At 42.6% G+C, this 24,591-nt stretch overlaps 1 protein-coding gene across 1 annotated transcript in view; it reads left to right on the forward strand.

Moving 5' to 3' along the window:
- Positions 1-24,591, forward strand: part of abcb4 (ATP-binding cassette, sub-family B (MDR/TAP), member 4) — a 146,659-nt gene that overhangs the window by 114,893 nt on the left and 7,175 nt on the right. The window contains exons 20-25 of the mRNA XM_078538419.1: positions 2,193-2,276; positions 3,190-3,393; positions 7,237-7,337; positions 10,288-10,428; positions 13,561-13,717; positions 16,726-16,923. Of these exons, the coding sequence (XP_078394545.1) occupies positions 2,193-2,276; positions 3,190-3,393; positions 7,237-7,337; positions 10,288-10,428; positions 13,561-13,717; positions 16,726-16,923 (885 nt within the window). The remainder of the gene's footprint in view (positions 1-2,192; positions 2,277-3,189; positions 3,394-7,236; positions 7,338-10,287; positions 10,429-13,560; positions 13,718-16,725; positions 16,924-24,591) is intronic.

Raw genomic sequence — 24,591 nt, forward strand, 5'->3', positions numbered from 1 at the left:
GAATGGGTGGTGATGTCCCTTGAGCTGACAGTGAGTGAGATGCCAGTGAATGTGTGATGGGCTCGATGATGGGCTTGTGTGAGTTTAAAGTGCTTAAATGGTTGCCTTACCCTGGCTGCACGGATGAGATCATTCACCCTCCATCTGCATTGGGTTGCCTACCTCTTTTCTGCTGCATTTGCACTGATCACCATTGCCCTCGCATATCAAGCCGGAGTGGTAATGTTGCTGCCCCTCCTGCGCCAAGAGTGGGGGTCGAGGACATCACAGTGGGCCTCCACAGAGTCCAAAGGGCGCTCGAGGGCTGAAGTCTTCTTGCCTTTTGGGACCATGTCTTTTTTGCTGCAGTCCTGGGCTGGAAGCACTGAGCGCAGCTGTACTTCAAATGTGGTGCCTGGCGTGATGAAGCAGCGAGGTGACGGTGTGGCAGGCGAATCGGAGCCCACCCACCTTAGAAACGGCATGTTTGCCGGGAATGCTTAAATAATGAGGTGGGTTTTTGGGCGATACGACGTGGAAACCCGCCATCATGGCCGATACCGCCCATAAAGCACTCATTTGTAATTTTAATTAGTCATTTCTGTACTGTGGAGAGGTGGCATTCAGATTTGACAGATTCAAACATGGAGTTGTGGGAAAGATTGGCAATGATGTGGGAGACGCCGACCTGTTCAAGGACTTTTCGCAGTAAAGGGAGGTTGTGGATGGGTAGTTTTCAAGAAGGGTCACGGCTGAGTTTTTTTTAAGGAGGGTGATAATGATGGTTGTTTTGAAAAGGATGATGCCTGAGGAGAGAGAATCATTCACAGTGTCACCTGGTATGAGAACCAGGAAACGAAGTTGGGTGGACAGCAGTTTAGTGGCAATGGGATCAAGGGAGACAATAAATAGCTGTTGGACTGCAAAGGGTATGACCAATAACTCTCAGGTTAATTGATGTACCTGCCGTAAAATAGGTTGTATGAATCCCCTAGACTGTCAGTAAAGACTGGACTTGTTCGTCAAAGTGGCCTGATTTACCAATGTACTGGGATAGGAATCTGATTCTGCACTAATTACAAATAAAGGGGGTAATTCCTGCAGGAATAATTTATAAGAAAATAGTTAATTGATATTAATTATAAGGTGTACCCACCACAATTCAACTCCAGCAAATCTTTCCGTTGGTTTTCAGAAATAGTAATATTCTGTATCCATTCAGCAATTAATGAACTCTTCTCATTTAACATTCTAACAAATAGGGTCATGTCCTCGGCCCAACCATCTTCAGCTGCTTCATCAGTGACCTCCCTTCCATCAGAAGTGGGATGTTCGCTGATGATTGCACAATGTTGAGCACCATTCGTGACTCCTCAGATACTGAAGCAGTCCATGTCCAAATGCAGCAAAACAATATCCAGGCTTGGGCTGATGAGTGGTAAGTAATATTCACACCACACAGGTGCCAGGCAATGACCATCTCCAACAAGAGAGAATCTAACCATTGCCCCTTGTCATTCAATGACATTACCATCTCTATCAACATTCTGGGGCTTACCATTGACCAGAAACTGAACTGGACTAGCTATGTAAATACTGTGGCTACAAGAGCAAGTGAGAGGCTAGGAATCCTGCAGTGACTCCTGACTTCCTAAAGCCTGTCCACCAGCTTCAAGGCACAAGTCAGGAGTGCGATGGAATGCTCTTCATTTGCCTGGATGAGTACAACTCCAAGAACACTCAAGAAGATTGACACCATAGGGGGAGGTAGTGGCATAGTGGTATTGTCACTGGACTAATAATCCAGAGACCCCAGAGTAATGCTCTGGAATTAAAAGTCTAATGATGACCATGAAACCATTGTGGATTATTGTAAAAACCTACCTGGTCCATTAATGCCCTTTAGGGATAGAAATCTGCTCTCCTTACCTGGTTTGGCCTACATGTGATTCCAGACCCACAGCAATGGGGTTGACTCTTAAATGCCCAGAACCTACATCACATGGACTGCAGCAGTCAAGAAGGCAGCCACCACCTTCTCAAAGGCAATTAGGAATGGGCAATAAATGCTGGCCTAGCCAGCAATGCCCATATCCCATGAATGAATAAAAAAATGCTCCAAAATACATTGCATACAATTCAAGCCCAGCCAAAAAGCCTTTTCTCATCCTAAGTGCATAATATAACAAGTTCATTTTTATATATTTTTTTAGGATATCAGCTGGTTTGATGATTCTAAGAACAACACTGGAGCGTTGACTACCAGACTGGCTACTGATGCGTCTCAAGTTAAGGGGGTAAGTATCTACAGAAGTTGACCTATCTGCCATAGGAGTGAAAAATTGTGATGAAATCTAATGGAATTGTTCTAAAGATAATGTTGGATTCATAGAATAGTGCAGCACAGAACAAGGCCATATGGTCCATCTAGTCTGTGCTGGCTCTTACAAAATTCAATCCAGTTACCTCCTTGCTATTTCCCCTTATCCCTTCATTTTTTCTCTTTCAAGTACTTGAAGGAGAAAAATGTCTTTCATTTAGTTTTATAATCAAATAAATATTGTGTTATCTCAGTAATTTAAGAGACAAAGGATTCTATGTAATCCTGTTTGTAATTGTTAGAAAAGCATGTTTGGAGATATCAAATGCTGGACAGTTAGATGATCAGATAGCCTACATGAATATTTAAAGGGAAGGTAATGTGATCTTTTAGATAATTATTGTATTGTAATTAAACACATTTTATTTGAAATGTCTTAAGAAGCAATGAAAATATCTTAATTCATAAATCATATCTCTCTGGCAAATGCTCACTTTGACGCTGGGCTTGTTGGTTAGGACAAAGGATTAATTTCTTGATAATAAAAGTAGCTAACATATATCAGGTTATTGTGTAGAATGTTAATATTGCTCCTTGTGCAGTTCCTGATCTAATACCAATAGGCTGAGTGACTTATAGGATTTTCACATAGATGTCAAGTGTAGTGTAACTGTATTTTCAATTTATTTCAGATCAACCAAAGCACTCTGTAGACAATACACATCAAATCTCACATAAACTATAAAACTAATTCTCAGAAAGATATAATAAGTTTGTTGAAAGTCAGGTCAGGCAATTAACTTAAATTGAACCACTAAAGAGAATAGGTAGATTTTTTAATAAGATTGATTTTTGATGAACAATTTCCTCAATTCATGTCTTTGCTGTAGGCTACTGGTGTCAGACTTGGCTTGATTGCACAGAATGCAGCTAATCTTGGATGTGCAATTATTATTTCTTTCATCTATGGCTGGCAGCTGACACTATTGATCTTGGCCATTGTGCCAATCCTAGCAGTAGCAGGATTGATACAAATGAGGATGCTCACTGGACATGCCAGCAAGGACAAGGAAGAACTTGAGAAATCTGGAAAGGTGGGTGATCTAGAAGGTTGGGGGGGGGTGCAATGGCATTTGATAGCATTTTAATTTGGACTTCTAGAACTGGATTTAATGCTCTCCTGCTGGTGGGTTTCAATGTGGGGAGGCATGTTTAATCCAATGGGCAGGCCCACCATCTACCTGCCTTTCGCTGCCCCTAGTGCACTTATGCCATTTGCTGGGTGGCATCTGGTGGGCCACCTGCCGAAGGGCCAATTGAAGCCCTAAAGTAGCAAGTAATGCCCACTTAAAGGCCTCATCTCATTGCCGCCGGCATTTAACCAGCTGTGGGAGAGGCCCACACCAAATGACCAGTCTGGCAGGTTTCCCAGAGTGGGCTGGTGGTGGGTGTGGGGGGGCCCTACCTAACTTTTTTATTTATCATGGGATGTTGGTGTTGCTGGCTAGGCCCATCCCTAATTGCCCTTGAGAAGGTGGTGGTGAGCTGACCCTCACTGTACCCATTGGAGGGCATCCCAAAAGTGTAACCCATCCCTGGGTTGCCGTACTCCCATGGCATCTGAAACTTCGGCCCCACCACCCTTGCCAACTCCCGTCGCCAACCCCCAAACACTTACAATGTTCCAATTCATTGCAGGTCACCTCCTCATGGCCCTAGTGCAGTATTGGCAGTGGCCACCATTCCCTCTGATTGGCCAAAAGTTCTCTGAGGTGGGACTCCCTGTCCCTAAGGGTTGAAATCCCACCTCCAGCCTACTAACAGCCAATTGGCTGTCAAATGACTATGAGCAGCCGTTCTTCACATGTGTAGGCTCCCCCCTCCATCTCCCTCCCCCCCCTCTCCACTAACCTTTTAGCCTGGGTGGATTGTGTGTTGGGGACCACATTGGCTCCTATAATTCAGCCCCTAAAAATAATCCAGATCTTTATTTTTATATCTTATGGAGAGGATGGAAATTTTGGGGATAGGGTGGAGCGGATGGATAATAGGATTGTTATGTAGCAAACCACATACACTAAGCCCCCACCATTTATAGCAGCTGCATTGGTACTATGCAATTTGCTGCTATACACAATGGATGGTTTACCTGTGCACTCCGCAGGCCTGCAAACAACGCACAGACACCGCTATTTACTGAGGCATGCGTTCATAGGGAGGTTGGGGGTAGGGGTGGTGTATGGGCGGAATCATGGACAGGGAACCCGGTTTTCCCAGGTTCCCCAACCAACAACTAGACTGATCGATAGTCTGACTGCCCCTCAGGTGGGAAAGGTTACAGCCTGAAGAGCAGGTATGTGTAGCTGTGGTGAGAGGGGGAGGGTTTGTGGGAGAGGGATGGTGATACCAGGGGGTGGTACTTCAGGGTGGAGATCAAGTGTTGGCACGCATGGGTGCTCAGGAAAAATCTGAGGTGGAGATTGTAGAGGTCAGAGGTGGTGGGATTTGAACAGATCATAGATGGAAAGGGGTGTTGGGGTTGGGGATGATGGAATGGGAGGGAGGTCAGTAATCTCGTGGACTCAGAGATCCAGGGTAATTTGTTGATCCTGGAGCAAACACTTCTGTTCCTCTTGGCCAAAAAACAGTACAAAAAATACACTTAGCTGATGGATCCAGCTCTTCTCCACTTCCCTTTACCTGCTGTGTTTTCTCAGGCCAGGGAAATGCAGAAAACAGAACTTGGAAATAGAAAACTTGTTAAAATAGAGACAAGCAGCCTCAATGGTAGCTTTTAATGACTGACCCACCTCCGGAGAGCGAACTGGTGGCCCACACTTCATCATGCAGGAAGAGGGCAGGTTTGAAGTGACTTGTGTATGAGTTTGAAATTGTTAAAATTCTAACTTCCCACCCAACCCAAACCTTCTCATTTTGAGGGAATTAAAATGATCTCCATGGTGTGTGGCAGCTGGGATCCCATTTACTACCAGTTTGAAAGACCTTTTGAATAGGTTAACAACCTTCCTATTAGCTACACATGTGCATGGCCCAAGTAAACCTTTTGCTATCTTGATGCTAGTGTCCTACTGTCAAAGGTGGTTAGAACCAAAGCTTCAGATCCTTTGTGATCCTGAGGCCTCTCCTGTGTTTCAGGTTGGCAGGAAGTTCCTCTGTTCAAGACTGAGAGCACTGGTTTTGTTTTCTCAGCTTACACAGTTGAGAATTGATTAATATCCCATTGGGAGATACATAACCATACAAGAGGCAAGGCAATGTCTTATTGCATGTCCATTCACCAAAATAGTTTCTTATTTTGCTCTTTTTCCCCATCTCGTCTTCTGGTTCTGTAGAATGTTAGAAAGCGATAAGTACCTCTGCCTCTCCTATGTGACCTTTGTCCTAACACTTTGCACTCTCAGCTTGCTGTAAATTTAGCTTTCATGTTTTTCTTCATTGAGGGATGTTTCTTTACGAGGAGAACATTCAAAAAAGTTCATGATTACAAGAAATATTATAATAAGGAGAATTCATTCAGTATGCTTCTTCATCATTTGCTTCCTAAAAGTTATGGGGACAGTTTGAGCAAATTTCTAAGGTTTGGATAAGTTATCTTAAAACTACATGGAGGACATTCTTTTTGGGAGGAGTATAAGCTCAATGTGCTCTGGAAAGTTGGGCTTTAACTATAACAAGATCTCTTAGATGTTTGCTTTTACAGCAAGAGTTATAAATAACATGTTGTTTCTTGATGAAAAGTTAATCACAGGAGACTGTTGCAATCAGTTTTACGTTAGTGCACACAAACAAACAGAGGGGGGATATTAAATTAAAAATAATGGGCAGCTTGGGTCAGGTGGGGATGGGAATTAAAGTGTTATAAAACTCTGATCTCCACCCATCCGCTTTTGGTTTTTATGGAGCTGGGACCAAGGTCAGGTTGGTGACCAACCAATTCCCAGAGACAGGTTGACACTTCAAATATTATAATGAGACTGTGTGCCTTGTTTGTGTTCACCACTTGAAATTTAAACCTGGTTGGTAGGGTTCCCTGGGCCTGGGAAAACTCACCAGATAAAGGAGACAAGAGACTGCTGGTTCAGGAGGTAAGTGCCTCTTCTCTTCACTACAGGATCCAGCATTCCTGCTTAGCCAACCCCTCAAAATTGGACAGCCCATCATCCCTTACTGATCTCCAACCTCCCCCATACCCGATAGGGACCTGCGATCCCCTCCGTCTAGGCCTCCCATCTCCCCAAATTGATCCCCACTGGTCGTGCCTTCAGGAGAAATGAATAAATGCATTCATGATGTCATTTGAAAATGTGCAGAGCACATTACAAGGATTATCACAGAGTCCATAGCAGTGTACTTCTGACATTTCTACACAAAAGTGCAGTGCACTTTCAAGTGTGGCAATTTAATGGAGATCTCAAAGGAAGCCCCAAAGGGCTACTGAGCTCCCATATACAAATGCTCAAACATTCAGGTATTGTGCTCAGGATTAATTCTGGCTGAAGAACATGCTTTGCATTTCTATTCAGCAACTGTTCTGAGGTTTGCTATGGATGAAGGTGCCTGGTCTTGCAGCAGCCATCCATCTAGTTTCTCTTTTCCTCCAAATAACATGGTTATGCTGGACTGTTGCAAAAATCAAGCCTTGGAAAACTGAACAGTGCCTTAGACTGTGTTGGAATGATAAAATAACTTATTTTTAAAATCTTCATAGATGTTACTGCTTTTTAGGTCCATCAGGAAAAAATACTTATATAGTTGCCTAGACAACTAGGTCAAGTTTAACAAACTCAATTGATGGGAGAAGTTGAGTTTCAAGATTGGGGTTTTGAAACCCATCACTAAAAATATCCTTATTGTGTTGCAAGCAGCTCGCTTAATTTTGCTCTATTTAACAATGTTGTTTTCTCCATTTTAAACAGATTGCTACAGAGGCAGTTGAAAACATTCGAACAGTTGTAGCTCTAACAAGAGAAAGGAGGTTTGAACAAATGTATGAAGAAAACTTGCAAGTTCCAAGCAGGTAATGACAGTCAGGCTTCCCTAGTTGACAGTGGCTTCTGGTTAACAGTGGAAGGATCTTTACTAGGGCTGAATAAGACAAATTCTATTTCTAGCAGAAAGAATTCAGGGATTTTAACCAGTGTTTTAGAAAGCAGGGCTAGAATTTTCTCAGGGCTTTGGAGATGAGCTGGGAGGCAGGAGGGATGGTAACATGGTGGCAAAAGGTGTTGGGAGGGAAGCCTGACTTGTTTCCGTTGCCAGGGATATTTCCAGGGGCAGGAACGGATGGCCAATTAAACCAATTAAAGAGGTCGCAGGTTTAGAAGGTGCTGTCGAAGGAGGCTAGGCGAATTGCTGCAGTGTAACTTGTAGATAGTACATGTTATTGTGCCCAGGATTTTCCCCTCAGTGATTTGGGAGCGGGGCCCGCTTGCTGAGGGGAAAATGAAGCGGGATGACATTAGGAGGAGCCCCCAACGTCATCCCGGTCCCTTTAAATTTTTAGGTAGGTGGGCAGACAGTGAAATCAGCTGTCCGCCTGCTGACCTGTCAATGGCCAATTGAGGCTATTGACAGGCTAATTAAAGTCATTAAAGACCTGCCCAGCCAACCTTAAGGCTTGCAGGCAGGCCAGGAGCCCCAGCGGGCTCCAGATTATTGATGAAACTTCATCCACTGGCGGGATGAAGTTTCATGACCGATTTTTGAAAAATTAATAAAGTTGATGTGTTTTGGTTTAATATGTCCCATCTCATGTGACATTGTCACATGAGGGGGACATGTTAATATCTTTTTAATGTATCTATTTTTAAACTTCACTTACCTGTCAATAATCTGCCTCTCTACTCTAGCTGTGGCCTAACCAAGAGGGTTGGAGGCCTTTACACAAGATAAGGACTCATGGAATTGGAAGTGACATATTAACATGGATAGAGGAATGGTTAATTGACAGGAAGCAGAGAATCAAGATAAATGGGGCATTTTCAAGTTGCCGGGCTGTGACTTGTGGAGTGCCGCAAGGATCAGTGCTGGGGGCTCAGCTATTTACAACCCATATTAATGACTTAGGTGAAGGGGCAGAGGCTGGGACTCTCTGGCCGCATTGTGGTGGGATCTGCCGTGGGAGATTTGGCGGCCCAGCCAAAAGTCCATTGACTTTTGACGGGACCAGACAATTCTGGCAGCGGGTGGGGCCGGTAAACCCTGCCCAGAAAATAATATACCTAAATTTACTGATGATATAAAGCTAGATAGGGATGCAAGCCATGAGGAGGACATAAAAAGGCTGCAAAAAGATATAAGCAGGTTAAGTGAACACATGAAATCAGAGCAGGAGTAGTCCACATGGTCCATCGAGTCTGCTCAGCCATTCCATACGATCATGGTTGAACTGGGGCTTCAGCTCCATTTTCCTGCCCACTCCCCATATCCCTTAATTCCTTGAGAGACCAAAAATCTGTCTATCCCATCCTTAAATGTATTCAATGATGAAGCATCCACAACCCTCTGGGGTAGAGAATTCCAAAGATGCTCATCCCTTTGAGTGAAGCAATTTCTCCTCACTATCTATCTTGTCAAAACCCTTCATAATCTTGAATGTTTCAGCGAGGTCACTTCCCATTCTTCTAACTTCCAGAGAGTATAGACCTAATTTATTCAACCTCTCATCATAAGACAATCCTCTCATCCCAGGGACCAATCTAGTGATCATTTGCTGTGCTGACTCCAATACAAGTATATCCTTCCTTAAATATGGAGACCAAAATTGCGTATAGTAATCCAGGTGTTGCTTCACCAAAGCCCTCTACAATTGTAGCAAGACTTCTAAATAAAGGCCATATGCCATTTGCCATTTGGAAGGATATGCAGGCATTAGAGAGAGTGTAGAAAAGATTCATGAGAATGGTTCCAGGGATGAGGAACATCAGTTATGAAGATAGACTGGAGAAGTTGGGACTGTTTTCCTAGGAGAAATGAAGGCTGAGAGGATATTTAATGAAATATTCAAAATCATGAGGGGTCTTGACAGAGTAAATAGGGAAAGACTTTTCCCACTCGTGAAAGGATCGAGAACAAGAGGGCACAGGTTTAAAGTAACTGACTAAAGAAGCAAAAGCAATATGAGGGAAAATGAATAGTTAAGGTCTGGAATGCACTGCCTGAGGAAGTTCAATCGAAGCATTCAACAGGGAATTAGACTGTATCTGAAAAGGAGGAATGTGCAGGGTTACAGAGAGAAGGCTAGAGAATGGCACTAAGTGAATTGCTGGTGCAAACATAATAGGCCAATTGGCCTCCTTCTGCATGGTAACAATTCTGTGATCCTGTGCTTTCCGAATTGCATGTTAACGTTTTATGTTGCTTGTATGAATACACCCAAGTTTCCCTGAACATCAAACTTTCTTTGTAAAAGATATTCTTCTTTTCTATTCTTGTGATCAAACTGAAGAATCTCACACTTCCCCGCTATATACTGCACCTGCCACCTTGTTGCCCATTCACTGAGAAATGCTGAGAGATTGTTTCTGCTGATCGGAGAATGTAAAACACGGGGGGCACAGTCTCAGGATAAGGGACCGATCATTTAGGACTGAGACGAGAAGCAATTTCTTCACCCAAAGGGTTGTGATCTTTCGAATTCTGTGCCCCAGAGGGTTGTGGATGTGCCATTTAAGGCTAAGATAGACAAATATTTGGTCTCTCAGGGAATTAAGGGATATGGGGAGTGGGCAAGAATATGGAGTTAAGCCCAAGATTAGCTTGAATGGTGGAACAGGCTGGACGGGCCATATGGTATTCTCCTGCTCCCATTTCTTATGTGCTTAAAAAAACTGTGTAGTTAATATAGCGACTATGTCCCCTGCACTGTCTACCCTTATTCCCACCAGGTGTATTGCTTTAAAATTGCGCCTGTAATGTTTTGTGTGAGGCAGCAGGATTGTCATGTAATTTCCTTTTTATTTTCCAAGGAATGCAATAAAGAAGGCTCACGTTTTTGGAATCACCTTTGCACTTTCACAAGCAATTCTATACTTCGCTTATGCAGCATGTTTTCGGTTTGGGGCCTGGCTGGTCACAAATAATCATATGGTTTTCCGGGATGTTATGCTGTAAGTATAAATGATTGTTGCAAACATTCAGTATCCATGGAGGGCTGGTTCCTATCTATGTCCTGCCTTCAGGGAATTTTACCGACAGCAGCACTGGCTTTGGAGGCAAATTTAAATATTCAAATGTCTCGTGAAGGGCCATTTTAACCAGGCCCTTTTTGTCAACAGTGGATTGACACCCCAATAGGTGGGGAGGCAGCCAGCTGAGCGCAGGCAGCCTTCCAGTGGCAGCCCGAGGGTGAAGTTTTTTTTATTCAAAGAAGGTGCTGCGGGCAGGAATGGCAGTCCTCGCAGCCCCAATGATTACCTCAGAGGGGCTTCTCCTCTATCAACACAATCTTTAAGTTTTTTCACAGTTTCTTCCATCTACCTGGTGTAGGCTGCAGGGCCCCTGCCTTCCTCAGCAGTGACCACCATTCCTGCTGGTGCTACTAAGCTGCGAGCCCTCTTATTGGACCGGCAGCTGTAGCGGACAGGCAGCCACCCTGCACAGGGCGGCAACCCCAATGGCAGCTTATTCAGGAGGTGCTGCTTGTAAAATCAAGGAGTCTGTCATGCATGTTGCCAACATGCACTTCCAATCGCTGTCAGGACTCGGACCTTTCTGGGAAAATTTTGCCCAATACTTTACAATGTGACAATTAGAGTAAGTCATTGTTGAGATAACTGCTTGAACTGTGTAAAATACTTAAATGGAGCCAAAACCTCTGTGCCCTTGGACAGTACACAACAACACAGAGACTCAACCTGCCTCTACACCTCATCTGGCCCCCTTCATTCTCTTCCTGGGGAGTTTCCTTGAAGCATGTTATTATGTTTCTCAGTGAATTATAGTAGCAGCTCCCCCAAGAAATTAAGACAGAAAATGTTAGAAACACTCAACAACTCAGCCTGTATCTGTGAGGAGAAAAATTACTGTTTCAGACATAAATCTGTTAATAATTTTAACATAGAATACGCATCTAGATAAAACCTTAGTAAGACCACAATTGGGATACTTTGGTGCAGTTTGGGGCTTCATATTATGGGAAAGATGTTGAGGCAATAGAGATGGGACTGCGCAGTTTCACTAGACTGCTGCAAATAACGAAATTCAAAAACAAAAATTTTTTTTTTAAATTGCGGCTGTTTTTATTGCAGCAGAGGAGAATATGGGGATTTGACAGTGGTCTAAAATTATGATAGAATGGAACAGGGTAGATAGAAATAGACCACTTTCAGTGATCGTGGAGTCTAGAATGAGAAGACATTGAATTAAAATTAAACGGAGATTTAGAAGAGAGGGCAAGAGAAATGGTTGCGAGGCTGTGAAATGTATACGGGTATCGGACCCCTTGTCCGGCGTCCCAAATTCCGGAAAGTTGAAAACCGGGTCCTGTGCTGGAAACTGATGATTATGAAAAACATGTACAATATCTTGCTTTTGTATTTTAATACAGTTAGAAAATGCAAGAAAAAATGGTGAGCAGTGAGGAGACCACTAACAGATACACCAACCATTGAGAAGGAGTAAAGATGTTAAATTACGTAAACACTACTCAGTAAAAGACAGTTCAGAGAAAAACAGATTGACAGCTTCTCCCACCTCTCCACCACAGGACCCAGTACATGTCTGCTCCCGAGCTTCTCAGATAAAGGGTCCAGTACCTGTACTACCATAGTGATTGAAGCAGAGGCCTTATCAAAATTTAAGAATCGGGTGGTTGAAGGAAATGATAGTGAAGGGAAATGGAAGTAGGGTGAGCATATGGAATTGCTTATGTGGAGGTTAAACACCAAAATGGACTGGTTGGGCTGAATGGCCTGTTTCCACATTACAGTTTCAATCTAATGTAATTCTATGAGTGTCTCCAATATTTTCTAGTCTTCTTTCCGTCTTTTCCTCAAAGTGTCTACCTATTCCTCTGTCTATCTTCTATATGTTTTCTTTCGAACATGATTTTACGCTTTTCCCATCTATATTTTCTGTTTGTTTCCATCTCTCTCGCTGTCTGATGGTGTGGCTCATCACAGAGAAGAAAGAATCAGGTTCTCTTTCCCCCACTGCCATTTCCTGAGCTGAGTTCAGGGAAAAATATACTCGGACAGTTGTAATGTTCTTCCTGGGTGACTGCCAAAGGACACTATTGGTGGAGATGTGGAAGCAGGCTTTCTGAATGCTGCCCGGCTGTCTCTGTACACCGGTATGATTAGCACCTTTCTGCTTTTAATTCAGTTTGTAACAAGTAGCCCTTTGGTGCCAATGTCACACCTATTAAATGTATTTTGTTAAAAAAGACTATGGCCAGAATTTTTCGCTCATTGGGCGGGCGCGTACGTGCCTGACCCAAACAAGTGTAAAATTATGCACAATTACGCCAGGCAAGCATCCCTCGCGTGATATTTCGGTAAGCGGGCGCACGTGGGAGTCGGTAGCGTGCCCACCAACAATTAAAAGGCCTATTAAGGCCATAATTAAAATAAATTTTTCCCTGCTTGTCCAACCTTACGGTTGGCGGGCAGGTGAAAAGGCCAAGCGGCCTTTGGATTTTTTAGGAAACTTCATCCACGGGCGGGATGAGGTTTCCAACAGCAATTTAAAAATGTCTTAAATTGTAACATTTCATGAATAACATGTGGCAGAATCAAATCAGGGGACATGTTTTTTAATGTTTTTAAATGCTATATTTTTAATTTTTAAAATCTTCAGCTCCCTGAGGCAGCTCTGTGCCTCAGGGAGCTTTTCCGGCATGCACTTCCGCGCATGCGCAAAGTTCCCTGCTCGCCCTCCTCCCTTCCCCCCACACAGGCAGCATTAGAGCGCTGCAGCATGCGTTTTATGCTGGGCGAGTCTTAATTGGCCCGCCAGCATGAAATGTAGGTCACGGCCCAATCGCGGGCGGCGGTTGACTTCCTGAACGCTCCCGCTCGCCCCAGCTGAGCCCGCCCAACAAGGCAAAATTCTGCTCTATGTTGCTTTGCAATATATTTACACCTGATATGTAATACAATAATTTAAGATGAAGGAATTAAATGCTTATGTACTGTATGAAGATTTTGATAAATTCCTTTTTGAATGATCAATATTTACGCAATAACATGTTGGTAAAGGTAAGACTGTATGTTGCTTAATTTTATTTGTAACTATTCCAGCGTATTCTCAGCAATTGTATTTGGAGCTATGGCTTTGGGACAGACCAGCTCGTTTGCACCTGACTATGCAAAGGCCAAGATGTCAGCAGCCCACATCAAGATGCTACTTGAGCAAATGCCTTCTATAGACAGCTATAGTGACGCTGGTAGTGTTCCCGTAAGTATTTGACTGTCCCGTTAAGTAGTAAATTAGGAAATGTAAGTCTGTGAAATGCTTTAATCTTGGGCTACTCAGAAGCCATTTCCCGCTAAACAGTTTGCACAAAACTATGAAACAAACATTCATCTGTTTGGATAATAAGGTCAGAAATGTTTGTAAGATTCCAAGAATTGAGACAAATGTATAACATGAACAATGGATATGTTTTCAAAGGCAAAATACTTTGGCGGCTGGAAATCTGAAATATAAACAGATGTGTTGGATATGCTCAATATTTTCACGCTGCATCTGTAGAGGAAGTAAAACAGTTTTCACAAAGCAGGTCAATGACCTAACATGCTTAAGCTTGTTACATCAGTAATGCTTTCACATTCTGATGAAAGGTCACCAACCTGAAACATTGGATTTTACGGCACTCTGCGGGCGTGCTTTTGGCAGTGGGGGCGCGGCATGTAAAATACAAGGGCCGCCCAGCCCACCCCCTTCCCACTCACCCCCAAGCCATCCCCATAATACGGTAGGTGGGCAGGTCTGGCACCCCGCCCGCCATTTTTAAATAAATAATTAATGGTTAATTGAACTTGCCACCAAGCCAATTGACTGGGATATTCCAATGCTCACGACATAATACAATCAGTGTGAACAAGCAGGCGGAGTGGGCAGTCCATTTTTTGAGCCCAAGTTGAAAAAAGGCGTGAAGGAAAGGGGGCACATCATTTGGGTTTTGCTCTGTGTGCATCAGGGGCAACCCCCCCCCCAAGATGTTACCTCCACTTTGTAACTTTCCGCCTGGTCTCAAAACCAGCGCCAACCCCACTGCCCCCCTGCAACCAATTCTAAGCTGCCCGATCCATCCCCTTGCAAAAAGGCCCAACTTACCTGGCTCCGGCATTCATCTTCTCTTCCTAATGGACTTGCTTGCAGCCCCAGCAGCACCCACTACCATTTTCTGGCACTGCTGGGACAGCTGGAACTGCCAGCCAATCAGATAGGCTGGCAGCTCTCAAGGGCAGGACTTCCTCCAACTGAGGGACCAAAGTCCCATTCTTTCCTTGTTTAGCCCACCCACAGCATATTATGGTTGTAGGCTTCTTTTGGGTACATTTGCTGCCGGCTGACATTTGTTCCGGGGGCCTGGGGGTTGGTGGGGGGTTGTTGGGAGCAGTTCACCCTCCCCTGACCCTTTGTAAAATTGAGCCCAATAACTCTGTTTCTCTCTCCACAGATACTGCCAGACCTGCTGAGTATTTCCAGCATTTTCATCTTATATTATGGAAATGTTTATTTTTCAGTAGAGACTTAAAAGAGGGGTTAATGGATTTCTAGTCTAATCTGCTGAAATTATTTTTGTAAAGTAGACCTGATAATTTATCAGAGTGGACATTCAGAAATCTTCTCTTTGGGTTTAGCAACTCTAAGATTTAGATTCTCCAAATCTTAATCCAACGTCTCGTATTGATACTGAAAGCATGAATGAGTAGCAACTTTCCTGAATCCGCAAAGGAAGATGTGGGTAATCCCATCGGCACCAGGAGTTAGGTAAAAGAGGGCTGATTTCGCAATTCCTGCATAAAAGCTGCCAGAGCCACATCATGTGGGTTTCTACACATAATGAAACTGTGGCTGCCTGAGCGTACGGTATTTTGAAAGCCCAGATCATGAATATCATTGTCATAGGTTCTCTGCTTTGTGTAGAAAGTGCCACTTCCTTGGCTATCAGAAGAGTAAGTGGAGGCCTTCTATGCTTCATAAAATGGGGGTGACAAAACCTAGGTGGCAAAAAGGATTCCTCAATGGAGGTGAAAACAGATAATGACAACGAAATACCTTTCAGTGGTCTTCTACTGCTGCTGTGTGTTCAGCTGTAAATGAATGCTTGCAATAGAAAGAAGGTGGTGTGAAATGTACTGTACTGTCTGTTCAGCATTGCTGTGAAGGTGCACGTAACTGTGAGGGCAAAATAGGTGCAGATGGCAAGCATGATTTTTATAACGCGTTATTACAAAGTGAGAAAGCTTGTTGCAATATTGGTTGCCCTAGAAAGGTCGGTGAAGTCCTTCCAACATTGAGCAACACTTTAGGGGTTCCTCAAGGTTGCAGTGTGTTGCCTTTCACTGATCCTGGTCCATTCTCTTAGGGTGTTTCCTTTCCTTGGGGTCAAAAAGCTGGAATTTTTTTTACTGGATTGTGGACATTTACACTTCAGCTGCAGTCTTTAAATTAATGAAATTGTTTCTCCGAAGAATTATCAGTTTTTTACTTGACAGTTAGTATTGGGTCAGATACAAAAGATTATCTCCTGAAAATATTGGGACCATGATCTCTGGTGATGGATTATTGTTTATTTGACCAGGCAACATTAGCATAGTGGTTATATTACTGGACTAGTTTTCTAGAGGACCAGCTAATAACCCAGAAAACACAAGCCCAAATCCTACCATGGAAAATAGTGTATTTGAAGTCAATTAAAAATCTTAGAAACAAAAGCTGGTATCTTTAAATTGAAGTTGTCGGATTGTCGAAAGAAACCCAACTGGTTCATGAGTGTCTTTTAGTGGAGGAAACCTGTTATCCTGACCTGGTCTGGCCACTTTCTGACTCCCATGCCACATGGATGGTTGATTCTTAATTCCCCTCTTCAGTTCTATCAAAGCACTACCAGTAACATCCGCTTCCCAAGATTGAATTTTTTTAAAATGACAACTTAAGCAGTTCTTGTCATAGATCTTCAACCAAGGAATGCCATTGTAGAATCTGCAAAATTCTTCATAGTTAACACCTGAGGGATAAAAGTAGGTTCTGACATTTAATCTCTCAAATGTGAGCATAAATGTTCTGATAAAATGTTTATATTACAGAATGTAAATTTTTGCTTTGTACATCCCTGATTGCTTTCTAAGAGTGTAAATAGATACCAGAACACCTGAAAAATATACCTTTGCATAAGTAATTCAGGATATGTTCATCTTAAAATGGTATTAAATATTATTCTTATTTTTTTTCAGAGTTCATTTGAGGGAGTAGTCAAGTTTGAAGGTGTTGGCTTTAATTATCCTACTCGCCCTGATGTGACTGTGTTGCAAGGTTTGACAGTTTCAGTTGAAAAGGGACAAACCTTGGCTCTAGTGGGCAGTAGTGGCTGTGGGAAAAGCACCACTGTTCAGCTGCTGGAGAGGTACTACGACCCACTATATGGAAAAGTGGTAGGTGATTTATTGCTTTTTAACAGGATCAGTATTTTGAAACATATTTTGCTGAACCATCTTTTATGAAGGAAAGTCCAGACATTGGAAACTTTGGTCTGAATTCTTCTTGGAATTTCCATTCATTTGTAAGGCAGTTTTTGTGCTCTACATAGTAAAATGTATTGGCAGACCCATCACCTCAAATTCGCCCCCCAAAAATTTCATTGGAATTTTCCTTCCTAGAGTCTCGCCATTCCCATTTAACACTTGAATCATATTAAACGAACTTGGGTGGGTGTGCCCAATTTCACCACTGAATCTCCAAACCAACTTAATACCACCACTGTATGTGTAGCTAAATGTGCAGCAGAGTGGTATCCCTGTGTTGGATACTGCATTAAGGAGGCCATTTTGTTTGCTGGAGCTGGAGGTTGGTGTTGCTTTGCCTGGGAAATCCGCCACCTGGAAGTTCCCCTTCAAGTCACTCACCATCCTAACTTGGAAATGTATCCCTGTTCCTTCACTGTCGCTGGGTCAAAAGCCCTAACAGCACTGTGGGTGTACCCACACTACATGGACTACAGCAGCTGAAGAAAGCAGCTCAACCACCACCTTCTCAAGGGCAACTAGGGATGGGCAATAAATGCTGGCCCAGCCAATGAAGCCCACATCCTGTGAATGAATAAAAAAAATATCAAGCTTTGGAGGTTCTGTTAGCACTTTTTCTGCCTTATTTAGTCTGCTCTGCAGAAAGTACAGTTTCATGCTAGGGACATGCAGAATGGAGATATAGAAGAGGCACTTAATGTGAGAAATCATGAAACATGTTTGCATCCTACACACCTGATCTTTTTTTGTCATTCTTTCATGGGATGTGAGCGTCACTAGCAAGGCCAGCGTGTGTTGCCCTTGAGAAGATGGTGGTCAGCTGTCAAGGGTTTGCAGAATAAGTAGTCCTTACTTAGATTTCTCCGCATTCACTGCCCATGAAGGCTCTCCGTTCCTCCCAGAGATAACTGAGGATATTTACTAGCTGCTGGCTGAAGGCCTGCAACCCATTTCCACCAGGAGAACAAGTATTGTCTGAACCAAACAAAGTCACCACTGCCCTGAATTTCTTTGAAATTACCTCCTACCAGGTAGCATCTGATGACCTTTCATATAGTAGTCACGCAGCACCTGATGATTGTATGGGGAAAGCCACTGATGCTGCAATTAATGGACCATGCAACTATTTATTCTCAGTGGAACCAGATTAACAAAGTTTTACTGACTAAGAGGGTTCCCACAGGGGCAATGAGAAACATATGTGGCATTCAAAGCTTCATATGAGAATTTCCTCAATTGGTGAGATATCTGTCAGTGCTGATTCATTGCAGGGACACAAGAACACACAGAAACACAAGAGTTAGGAGCAGGAGTTGGCTATTAAAACTGCTCTGCCGTTCGATAAGATCATGGCTGATCTGATTGTGGCCTTAACTCCACTTTCCTGTCTGGACCCCATAACCCTTGACTCCCTTGTCAGGTAAAATTTTTCTAACTCAGCCTTGAATATATTCAGTGAGCCAGTCTCCACTGCTCTCTGGGGAAGAGAATTCCTGAGAGAAAAAAACCCTTCTAATTTCTGTCTTAAATGGGAGACCCCTAATTTTTAAACCATGTCCCCTAGTTCTAGAGCCCCCCACAAGGAGAGACATCCTCTCAGCATCCACCATATCAGCGCCCTCAGGACCTTATGTGTTTCAAAAAGATCACCTCTCATTCTTCTAAATTCTACTGGTATAAGCCCAACATGCTCAACCTTTCCTCATAAGATAGCCCCTTCATCCCAGGAATCAGTCAAATGATCCTACTCTGCCTACTTCAGTTATATCCTTTCTTAAGTAAGGAAACCAGAACTGTACATAATACTCCAAATGTGAGCTCACTAAGGCCCTGGACAGCTGTAATAACACTTCGCTACTTTCACACTCGATTCCCCTTGCAATAAACACCAACATTCCATTTGCCTTCCTAATCACTTGCTGTACCTGCATACTAACTTTTGTGATTAATTTACCAGGCCATCCAGATCCCTGTGTACTGTATTGTAGTCTCTCTCCATTGAAATAACATACTGCTTTTTTATTCTTCCTACCAAAGTGGACAAGTTCACATTTTCTCACATCCATCTGCCAAATTTTTGCCCATTCACTTAACCTATCTAAATCCCTTTGTAGGCTCTTTATGTCCTCTTGACAACTTACTTTCCTACCTTCACTTCAGCAAATTTAACTACCATTCATTCAGTCCCTTCATCCAAGTTTTTGATATTGATTGTAAATAGTTGAGGCCACAGCATTAATTCAATGTGGCACTCTGCTAGTTACAGCTTGCCAACCCAAAAATTACCAACTTATCCCAATCTCTGATTCCTGTTAGCTAACCAATCCTCTACCCATGTTAATATGTTACACTATGTTACACATCTACACCATGAGCTCTTATTTTATGTAGTAACCTTTTATATGATACCTTAACAAATTGCTTTTGGAAATCTAAGTACATGCCATGGTTTGCCTTTATCCACCTTCCTCAAAGAGCTCTAATAAATTAATCAAACACAATTTCCCTTTCACAAAACCATGTTGACTCTGCCTGATTGTATTATGATTTTCTCATTATCCTGGTGCTATTATCTCCTTAATAATGAATTCTAGCATTTTTCCCATGTCAGAAGTTAGGCTAACTAGCGTATAGTTTCCTGTTTTCAGTCTCTTTCCTTTCTTGAAAAGAGGTATTGCATTTGAAGAGATTTTGATGAAAGTATTCGAATGAGGCCTGAGCAGGAAAATTAATGGAAGCCTCCTCCTGTCGAAATAATCAACCCAAAGAACTTCAGACACTAAAACTGTCCCCAGTGAACTGTCCACTTAGGAAGTTAAGGATAGTATTAGATTAAAAGAAGAGGCCTACAATGTTGCAAAAAACAGTAGAAAGTCTGAGGATTGGGAGTGTTTTAGGAACCAGCAAAAGGCCACCAAAATGTTGATAAAAAGGGAAAAAATAGAATATGGGAGTAAACTAGCCAGGAATATAAAAACAGATTGTGAGAGCTTTTATAAGTATATAAAAAGTAAGAGAGTAGTTAAAGTAAACGTTGGTCCCGAAGAAGCAGAGGCAGAAGAAATTTTCATGGAAAATAAGGAATTGGCGGAGGCATTGAACAAATATTTTCTGCTTGTCTTCACAGTAGAAGACACATGTTCGATACCAGATATAGACAATAATTAGGGAAATTAATATCAGCAGAGATAAAGTATTGGAGAAACTTACAGGACTAAAATATGACAAATTCCCAGGACCTAACTGTTATACATCCTAGGATTCTAAAAGAGATAATTGCAGAGATAGTGGTTGTGCTAGCCATGATTTTCCAAAATTCCTCAGATTCAGAAACACTCTCAATAGGTTGAAAGTTGTTTGACCTTGCACTGCTTTTCAAGAAAGGAGGGACCGAGAAAACAGTAAATTACAGGTCAGTTAGTCTAACAACAGTTATTGGTAAAATGCTGGAATCTATTATTAAGAAGGTCTTAACAATGCACTTAGAAAGCATGAAACAAAAACAAAAAGTGCTGGAAAAACTCAACAGGTTTGACAGCATCTGTAGAGAGAAAGACAGAGTTAACGTTTCGAGTCCGTATGACTCTTCTTCAGAACTAAAGAGAGGTAAAAATATGGTGAAATTTATACTGTTTAAGGGGGGGGGGGTCGTGGGACAGGTGAAGGCTGGATAGAAGGCAAAGGAAAGATTGCAAAAGATGTCATTGCAAAAGAAGAGTCACACGGACTCGAAACGTTAACTCTGTCTTTCTCTCCACAGATGCTGTCAGACCTGCTGAGTTTTTCCAGCACTTTTTGTTTTTGTTTCAAATTTCCAGCATCAGCAGCATTTTGCCTTCACTTAGAAAGCATAGTATGATTATAACTAGTCAACATGGTTTTACTAAAGGGAAATCTTGTTTGACAAATTTATTAGAGCTTTTTCAGGATGTATCTAGGGTAGATGGAAGGGAATCAGTAGATGTAGTATACCTGGATTTCCAAAAGGCATTTGATAAGGTGCCACACAAAAGGTAAATAGCTAAGATAAGGGCTCATGGAGTTGGGAGTGATATATTAGCATGGATAGAGGAATGGTTAACGGATAGAAAACAGAGAGTGGGCATAAATGGGGCTTTTGCAAGTTGGCAGGCAGTGAATAGTTAGCATGCAGGTGCAGCAAGCAATTAGGAAGGCAAATGTCATGTTAGTTTTTATTAGAGTGCAAGAATAAAGAAGTCTTGCTACAGTTGTACATGGTTTTGGTGAGACCACATGTGGAATACTGTATGCAGTTTTGGGCTCCACATTTAAGAAAGGATATAGTTGCATTGGAGGCTGTACAGCGAAGGTTCACTAAATTGGTACCTGTGATGAGGGGATGTCCTATGATGAGAATCTGAGTAAATTGGGCTTATATTCTGTGGAGTTTGGAAGAATGAGAGGCAATCTCATTGATGCTGAGAGGTTGGTTCCATTGGTCAGGAAATCTAAAACATAGGCACAGTCTCAGGATAAGGGGACAATCATTTAAGACTAAGATGCAGAGAAATTACTTCACTCAAAGATTCTCTACCCCCAGAGGGTTGTGGATGCTCCATTGTTGAATACATTTAAGGCTGGGAATAGATAGAGTTTTGATCTCTCAGGAAATTAAGGGATGTGAAGAGCGGGTAGGAAAATGGAGTTGAAGCCCAAGATCAGCCATGGTCATATTGAATGGCAGAGCAGGCTCGATGGGCCATGTGGTCTACTCCTGTTCCTATTTCTTGCATTCTTATGTTTAATGTCTTGGCACCTTGACCAACCTATTGCGAAGTCATTAAACCTCCTCTGCACTATTTGTCGACTCCTGGGGTGGTGAAAACCACACTAACTGCTTCAGGAACTTCCTTCCAAAGGAGCTGCCCTCAGTCTCCAAAAGGCTTTTTCTTCTAGACCTTACTGAAGCCTCTTGAATTCCCTTCAGCTTGCTATTCTCTTGGGAATTAGACCCTACAATGTTTTAGGCACTGCTGTACCACTCTATTTTCCTTCCTCCATGCAGCAATGACACAATGGTATTACCACTCCTAGCCCAATCTACAAACATAATTAGGGCCCCAAGTGGAAAAACTGATAAAGTCATGTAGGCAGGAGGAAGCTCTGCCACTAACCCTCCAATCTCAAGAAAACCCAGCCCTGTGTCTCCAGGTTAATCAATCCTATTCACTTTATCAAGTAACTTTGCAAGTGAATTCTATTTTTCTAAATTCCTCCATGGAACGTAGGCATCACTAGCCAGGTCAGCATTTCTTGCCAATCTCTTGAGAAGAAGGTGGTGAGCTGCCTTCTTGAACCGCTGCAGTCCATGTGGTGTTGGTACTCCCACAGTGCTGATAGGGAGGGAGTTCCAGGATTTTGAGCCAGTGACAATAAAGGAACTGTGAGTTATTTCCAAGTCAGTGCAACACATGAGTTGGAGGGGAACTTGAAGGTGTTTCTGTGTGCCTGTTCTGCTCTCTGGCCAAGGTTGCAGGTTTTGAAGGTGCTAGCTTCCTTTGTGCTAGGTATGACTCCCAGCAGTGGAGAATTTTCCCTCTAATTCCCATTGACTTCAATTTTGCTAGCATTCCTTGATGCCACACGTGAGCAAATGCTGCCTTGATGTCAAGGGCAGTCTCCCTCACCTAACCACTTGAGTTCAGCCCTTTTGTTCATGTTTGGATCGAGGCTGGAATGAGATCACAAGTTAAGTGGTCCTGGCAGAACCCAAACTGAGCGTCAGTGGGCAGGTTATTGCTGTGTAAGTGCCACTTGATAGCACTGAAGTCAACATCTTCCATCGCTTCGTTGATGATTGAGTAGACTGATGGGGCAGTAATTTGCTGGATTAGATTAGTCCTTTTTTTAGACAGGACATACCTGTGCAATTTTGCAAATTGTCAGCTAGATACCAGTATTGTAGCTGTACTGGAATGCTTTGCACACAACGTGGCTAGTTCTGGAGCACAAATTTTCAGCACTACAGCTAGGATGTTGTCAGGATCCATAGTATTTTCTGTATTCAGTGCACTCAGCTGTGTCTTGATATCACATGAAGAAAATTAAGTTAGCTGAAGACTACATTCTGTGAAGGTGGGAATCTCAGGAGGATGCCAAAATATATCATCCATTTGGCTGATGATGGTCGCAAATGCTTCATCCTTGTCTTTTGCACTCTCAGGCTGGGCTTAGCCATTGAGGATATGGATGTTCATGGAGTCTCGTCCTTTGGTTAGCTGTTTAATTGTCCACCACAAGTCACAACTGGATGTGACAGAGCTGCAGATCTTTGATCTAACCCATTGTTTGCGGGATCGCTTAGCTTTGTTTATAGCATTCACGTAGTCCTGTGTTGTAGTTTCCCCAAGTTGGCACCTCATTTTTAGGTGTGCCTGGTGCTGTTCCTGGCATGCTCTTCTACGCTGCTTATTGAACCAGGATTAGCGCCTTGGCTGGATGGTAATGGTAGAAGTGGGGGATATGCAAGGCCATGGTGTTACACATTGTGGTGGAATGCAATTCCGTGATACTGATGGCCCACAGTTCCTCATGGATGCAGTTTTGAGCTGCTCGATCTATTCTGAATCTATCCTATTTAACACAGTGGCAGTGCCATACAACACAAACAAGGGTGTCCTCATTGTGAAGACTGGACTTAGCTTCCATAAGGATTGTGTTGTGATCACTCCTACCAACACCATCATAGACAGGTGCATCTGGAAGAGGTAGATTGGTGAGAAGCAGGTCAAGCAGGTTTTTCCTTTGTATTTTCACCAACTCCTGCACACTCAATGAGGGAGACCTGTCCTTCAGGACTCAAGCAACTCAGTCAGTAGTGGTGCTACCAACCACACTTGGTGATGGACATGGAAGTACCCCACCCAAAGTACACATCCATGCATTTGAAGTTATAATCTTACAGTTGTGTCTGTTTTTTTAAGTGTTTTTCATATCCTTGAGAATACTCATCTTGGAATGGATGGTGGAAAGAATTAGATTTTTAACATTGATGTTTTCCACCTGAGATGCAGTGCTTCATGCAATTCAGACTGATGCATTAGAAATGTGAAAAGCTTTTGAGAGTTAATGCTGATGTTTGTGAAACACTGCTAGCAGGTGCTTGTGCATGTTAACAATACCACGCTTTGAAGCTGATAAACAAAATAACCCAGGAAATGAGCAGGGGTGGGGGAGTGTTTATATATTATACAAAGGAGGAGGTAATGATGTCCCTCCTCCTTTTCCCCTGATATTTGAAAATATTTGTTCTCACACTTAGAAAATCATGTTTTTTTTTCAATAGTATATCTTACAAAATTGCAAACTACACATTATAGCACTAGATAGACACATCTCAAAGGCATCTGCAATATCTCAAATGTTCTGAAAGAATTTTCTTTTGCATTTATTTCTTAAAATTTTATTTCTTAAGGAAATGTCAATAGTTATACAGTTTAATTACAGCATGGGTGAGATCATGGATTTTTTTCTCCCACAGACAAATTTACCGAAGTACACAATTCAGTCCTATGTGTGTGAAACAAAATGTGTCATTTTCAGTTTTTGAAGTCAATG

Source organism: Cetorhinus maximus, chromosome 3, assembly GCF_964194155.1.
Source record: "Cetorhinus maximus chromosome 3, sCetMax3.hap1.1, whole genome shotgun sequence".
Lineage (NCBI taxonomy): Eukaryota > Metazoa > Chordata > Chondrichthyes > Lamniformes > Cetorhinidae > Cetorhinus > Cetorhinus maximus.